Below are 6,927 nucleotides of genomic sequence, written 5' to 3'. Positions count from 1 at the left end.
TCACTGACCCTTATCTGCTGCGGGTGACTGACTCTATCAGGCCAGTTTCAAACTCCTTTGTTTGTATAGTAATTGTGCCAGGAGCTAATGGGCAATGTCACATATCAATGGCTACATGCTAGTATGATATGTTTACTTTCCACACCTAATTTTGGGGCTCCCTGATGTATATAACGTGGAAGGGTTTGTATCACTTCCTCAAGCAGATCTTTCACCTCCTCTGCTGTCAAAATGAAGCTCTCTGTGAGTATATTTACCATTTGCTTCCTACAAAATAATATAGCATTGACTCTCTAGTTGGTCCAAAAAGGGTAGCCTTTACACACGCAGAAATACCAGATATTTCAAGGGGAGCTGCATTGGTGCAAGGGCAGTAGGATCACTAGTGATTTCACTGCATCAGGAAATGCAACTTATCAGACCATATTAAGATGAATAAGATTTAGATGCATATTGTATTGTATGCAGAGGGTATGGGGTATGGTCCAGTGCCGATTGATGTCAATGGAGTTATAGCATCAGAAAACTGGTGTAACACAGTGATGGATCAAGCCCACTTTTTGTAACTTTTAAATAGTATGAGCATAATCCTGCTTTCCTTACTCAAGCAAAAGAGTCTTTCCCAAGCTAATATGATAAGCAAGGACTGAAGAATATTTAAATAATCTTAAATAGCTGATATGTAAAAAATTAAAGCAATGGAGCTGAATCTGATCTCACACTAATATCAACAAAGACATAAATCCACTGAAGTAATATGCATCCAGTGTGAGAGTGAAAGCAGTCCAGATACGTGACTTTACATCAATTTGGAGGAAAGGTGTGTGTCAAGGTACTTCTTACTGTATTTTTAGCCATATTAGCCTTTATACTGATATGCTTTCAATGTTTATTTCAGATTATGATTGCCGGTCTTCTGGGAGTCTTCCTAACTCCATCCTTCGCTACTGATGTGAGTATAAAGATCAAATGTGTTACATAATATTCCTCCTGTCAATTTGTTTAATTTATGCTTCATGAATTTTCACATCTCTGAAAGATGTTTCTGAAGAAAAATCTAAACTGCTCTTAGCACATAAAAATGCAATATCACAAGACTGGGTTTGTGTTCTAAAGAAAATAATTATTCAGCTAACCTATTCAGAGAATGATTTTGCTATTAACTTTACTGCATGTCAGACCAAACATGAAAGAAAAAATTGTGTAATATCTATTGCAATGCATCAGTATTGTTCTGCCATTGTCAAACTGTTGTGGGTATTGATTGAGTTCCTAGTGGGAAAATGAATATTTGTTTCATCAGTGGAAAAAATTCCATTGAGATACCATTGTATATATTATGAGCTTGATTCTCATTTATACTTACTCCTTGTTATGCTGCTCAGGTAGTATAAACAGTCCTTGCAAAGGGCATATATGTAATTTACACACAATTTAAGGTCCTTTCCTACTGTCAGACTGGTGTAAAAAGGCCTTAGCGTAAATGAGAATCAGACCGTAGGAAACTACTGAGTATATTAATAATAATGGAAATTTGATGACAAAGATACGTTAATATTTAGGAATGGTTCTGACTGCCCCATACAACAGGTTAAACAATGACAAATGTATGTAACCCAATGGTAATCTCACAAGAGTTTCTTGTCCGTTGCAGCAACTTAATTCATTATGCTATAAATATGATTGAAAACAACAAACCCATCTCCAAACAGGCTTTTAAGCGTGATTGTCCTGATTCATGACTGGGGCTTCCAGATTCTACAATAATTCAAACAAATAAATAGTTTTTATTATTATTATTATTATTATTATTAGTGGTGGTAATGATGATGATGATGGTGATGATGATTGAGTTGTCTCCCTGTCGAGCACTCTCAGTAGGATCTGGAAAAGTGAAAGTCTGTTCTGCATAGACAGATGACCCCTTACTTCCATGCAGGAAGGGAAAATCTGTTAGGGATGATTTGTGATTGAATGATGTGGCTATCTTTTAACTGAAGCCAATTGGACAAATTCTTACTGAGTTCTCACTCAGGCAAAACTCCACCTCTAGATTTGTATCAATAGCATTTGCTGAAGAAGAGCTGCATAAGATAGAATAAGAGATTTCAGAGTTTGGCATGAAAGCTTTAGTAGCCTCTGCGGGGCGAGGGGTGGCTTACTTCATTACATCACTAGAACATAATTTTAAGAGCAATGATTTTCCAAAGCACTTTTAACGGGGAGAAACCCGAAAAACCTAAATGTTTGTCACTTTTTGTTTTTAAATCCAAGAATGTGAATGAAAACAATCAGGGAAACAATGGTGGAAATTCACACCAGACTGTGAGCATCAACAACGATAAGCATGTGGCCAACATTGACTCAAACAATGGCTGGAACTCATGGAATTCTGTTTGGGACTACGGCAATGTAGGTGGCAAACATGCATTTCTGAGAAACTTATGGAGTCACTGACTGGAGTAGTGCCTAAATGATTGGGGTGGGCAAGGATAGCTCAGTGGTTTGAGCATTAGCCTGTTAAACCCAGAGTGTTCAATCCTTGAGGGACCCATTTGGGGATTGGTCCTGCTTTGAGCAGGGGGTTGGACTAGATGATCTCTTAAGGTCCCTTCCAACCCTAATAATCTATGATTAGTCATAATGCATGGAAATTACTAATAATTCATCATTTATAAAATTGGTCTAAATGTCAGGGAGGAATCTGTATTAAATGTTATTTAGCTTCAAAATTAAACAAATCTGATTTGAGTCTCATTTACTGTGGAGCTGCTCAAACAAAACATCTAGCTCTTTGTAATTTTATTTTACAGGGCTTCATGGCAACCAGGATATTTTCCAAGAAATCTTGCCTCATTGCTAAAATGAACAAAAATGTCATGCCTGATATTACAGTCATTCCCAAACTGATTAGAGAAAGAAAGGTAAGATGGAAGGGAATGCTGGAACAATTGGTGGGAGTGAGGTTGCTTTTTTCTAAGGGCTTGTCTACACCCCTACACATGCTCTCATTCAAGACTAAAGTGACTTTAGTTCACTGTAGTTTAATCCTTCACAAACTTCGGCCATTTTCTGAGATTGTCCACATTGAGGGCATGGGGGTGTTAACACACTTTATTTTATGCACATTAACTTCAGACCTTTAATGAATTCATCTTAACTTTCGTGAATGTGCAAACAAACCCTAGTAGCATAAAGCTAATTGTGCAAATGAATCATCTTAATATGCTGGAAGCAGAGCTGTTGTAGGTAGGAAAATGTTCATCAAAACAGTTTTCTGTCAGAAATTCCTGTTTAGATTAAACTGAAAATTTGTGCAATATCATATTGATTTTGATGAAATTTTATTCAGAAAAAATATGAAAAAAACTTTAAAAGAGTCCTGTTTTGACATATTTGTAACAAAAAGTTTTTTTGAAGCTTTGTTTTTAAATATATATATAATATTTTCATTTTGATTCTGCTGATTTTATATATAAATATAATATTACATATAAAACCAGCAGGATCAGAATGAAAATGAAACATTTTGAAGGTACTGAAATGAAATAATACAACTGAAAATATTTTTTCCAGAATTTCATTTCATAAAAAAAATCAAAATTTTAGTTTTTTATCCTAATTAGGATGAACAAAATATCGAATTTCAAAATTTTTCACATCAGATAAAATCCATGTTCTGAACAGTTGAAACTGAACGGGAACAAATGTCTCTGGCCAAATGTGGTTTTCTCCAAGACTTTAGAGGTGGCCAATTTTTCAAAGGAACTCAAGGACATATTTTCAGTGGCTCAGAACATACAGTTGGGGCTAGACTTTCAAAAGAGCTCAGCTCCTTGTTACAATTCCACCCATAAAACTAGAGGGATATTTCTCAGTCCTCTCTGCGAAATATGACATAACTCTGAGGCTCATCGAAATATTCCTGAAGGGCATACTTTCTCATTCTGGAGAAGACCAGATTGCACTGAGTTAGGGACGGATTGTAGGTGTTTTTAAAATTCCTTATTGGAAGATACCCCATCATAGTCCTTCACAGTCTTCAGCACTGCTTCAAATAACCCAAGCTGAACAATAGAGCCAGCTGGGAATTTTTCAACAGAATGATTTTCTGATAGAAAATGCAGTTGCTGCAAAATTGAATTTTTCTATGGGAAATTTTGTTTTTGATTAATTTTTTTTTAATTGGGAAAATATAAACTAAACATTTTGTTTTGGATCAGTTTAACCCAAAATGCTTCATTTTGAGTCAGTTCAATTTTACATCTCCCATGATGCAACAGAGTTTTTCTTCTGACTGAGTGGCATTACATGTCATGGGAGTCACATCATTGCAGGTTCATCATGGGACATGTACTTGAGTCAGAGAGCCTGCCCACAGAGAAGAACAAGGACATCAGACAGCCTGATCTACAGTTCCTATGAGGCAATGAGCCAGAATAGGAAAGTACAGTTTAATGCTGAACTGACACAAAAGACAGCAGTTTGGATCAGTTCAACAAACTGAAGAAAAACAATTTGATTCAAAAATATCAAAATGTTTCTTTTTGATCAAAAATGCAAAATGAAATTTTACATTCCTAAATCAAAAATTTTCTGGAATTTTATATTCCTTGAAAAATTTCAGTATTTCAACATTTTGTTCCAATTAATGATGAAAACAAATGTTGAAACATCAGGCTTTCTTGTGGGATGGAAATTCCAATTTTCACTTAGTTCTACCAAACAATATGCCGTTCTATCAATATATTCATTAGAGTTCTCAAGAACGGGTTGTAAACATTTCCAGCAAATGTGTTTAATACACATCTCCCTGCCTTCTCATTTGTTATGGTTATGAGAAAATAAATTAATAGATTCCCAACCCCTCACTTTTCCTATCTACAAGACCATGTATAGGATTGAGCAAAGGATTAAGGGAGTATTTTAGAGAGAAGGTCCAGGTAAAGTATAGATTACCTTTCTCTTTTCCACAGTCAGCTTTATGGAGTTTCAATGCTCTTCTCATAATGCATGGTTGAGTCTTCTGTCCCTACCTCTACTTTGTGCCCCTGTGTGAGATCTGAGTTGAGGAGCTCATTCCCTGCTTGCTTCTGGTCTGTAGGGTGCTATTCAGCCTGGCACACACTGTGCACTGTGTTAGAAATGTCAGTACAGGAACATAAATTGTAATAAATGATTCTAGTCATCAGTTTTATTGAATGATATTGTTCTGAGTTTGCTTTCCGGATGTTTAGAAGACCGGAGCTCAAGGGCCTCCTCCGAAGGAACTGAGATTCATTGTCTCAAAGACCAGAGTCCCTGATCTGACCCCTTATGGAAAGAACATTGAAGCTTTGTGCAGAGGACTTCCTACCTATGTGGCTCATGAGGCTGAGAGTGAGTGCAAGTTAAAGTAACTATTCATGTAGCAAACTGAGTTGCATTTCCTGCATGGAATGAATGTTACTGTCCTAAGTAGAGATGGACCAGAACCAAGAACTTGGTGTGCTTCAGAAGGGTATTAGACTCTGGATCTGATTTTTTTTTTTTTTTTTTTTTTTTTTGCATTCAGTCTATACCTCTATAATGGTAAAAGCTCAGATTCCAGCACTCCCAAACATTGGGTTGTTCAAATTCTGATACAGAATTTTGTACCTTGGATTTATCTCTAAGATAAAGAAGAGAGACAGTGTGGTTTAGTAGAGTAAACTTGGTGCTGGGATTCAAGAAGTACTAGCTTCTAACCCATTCACTGCTGCTGACTCGGCCATGGACAAACTGCTGAGGGCTCAATCCTACAGTGGGACTACTCATATGCCTAAAGTTAAACATGTTTTTTAAGAGCTTTGCTGGATCAGGCCACATTTCGTAGCACCTTGCAGGTTCTTGATGGGAATAACAGCTATTACTTAACTACCACACATGATTGTTGAGAGGATTAATTAGCTAGGGATCATTGAAGAATACAAATTAGCACAGATTTTTGGTCAGTCATTTTTGAGGCAAAAATCCAATTGGCTTTGTTGATTATATTTTTTTATTCTTTTATTTATACATTTGAAAAAAAATTATATTAAAAAGATTCTTTAACCAGAGTAATAGAAATATATTCTTTTATAATAAATATTGTTGAACTGTTACCAAAAATAGTAGAGGTCACAAACCATGCAGAGACAAATCATCCACTGTTTGAGGTGGCTGCTATGTCTTGTCCTACTTGATCTCGTTAAAATTTTTATTTGTTCTGCAGGAAAGAAGTTCCTTGTTACAGGAACTCAATGTTATTCAAGGAATCAATCCTGTAGAACAGTGGGAATTTTCTGGGTCTGTCTCTCCGTTACCTTGCACATGTTACCACTCTGATTGGGTAGCATTTCACATCTACTTTGTGATCTCTTTGTGCAGGTGTTAGTGGCTATATGAGGTGCAGGGTTCTGTATGTCTTGAACTGTAATGAATGCACAGATCTCCTAACATCCACATCAGGCATCATCTGACAATATCTGTTCTTTTACTTTTCATTTAGGAGCGAAAGGAGCAAACTACTTCTCTCTAGGCTGTGCTGATGCTAGCATCCTGTGGGTTATTAATATTGGCTACTGTGGCATTTCATTCAAGTAGTAAATTCTTCACTGCTTGGAACTGGTCTGACAATGTGTCCACTGATTGGATAAAATCAGTTCTGTCATTATTCCTCCCGTGACACTCCATTTTCTAGATGTTTTGTCTTTGTCTTCCCTTTATGCTTTGTGTGTAGAAAAGCCTAGGCTGTTACGATGTCTGTCAATTAAATACATTTAGCATTGGAATCAGCTGTGTCTTGTTTCTCATCTTTTATATCCTTAATCATACAAGTCAGGATGTGATCTCACATGCAAGTCAAGGCCGGACCTGGTCAATATGTGGGTGGGAGATATTCAAAGAAAACCCAACAAGTTTCAGAAA

General features: G+C 36.5%; 1 protein-coding gene across 1 annotated transcript; it reads left to right on the top strand.

The window, feature by feature from the left end:
* Positions 1-231: 231 nt before the first annotated feature.
* GKN1 (gastrokine 1) lies at positions 232-6,603 on the top strand. The gene is made up of 6 exons (XM_030549424.1): positions 232-243; positions 899-952; positions 2,275-2,412; positions 2,814-2,924; positions 5,238-5,379; positions 6,509-6,603. Exons 1-6 carry the CDS (start codon positions 232-234, stop codon positions 6,601-6,603), a joined length of 552 nt encoding a protein of 183 aa, XP_030405284.1.
* Positions 6,604-6,927: the final 324 nt, after the last annotated feature.

Source organism: Gopherus evgoodei, chromosome 2 (assembly GCF_007399415.2).
Source record: "Gopherus evgoodei ecotype Sinaloan lineage chromosome 2, rGopEvg1_v1.p, whole genome shotgun sequence".
In the NCBI taxonomy this organism is placed as follows: domain Eukaryota; kingdom Metazoa; phylum Chordata; order Testudines; family Testudinidae; genus Gopherus; species Gopherus evgoodei.
The sequence above is the reverse complement of the archived record's forward strand: the minus strand, read 5'-3'. Positions and strand labels throughout refer to the sequence as shown.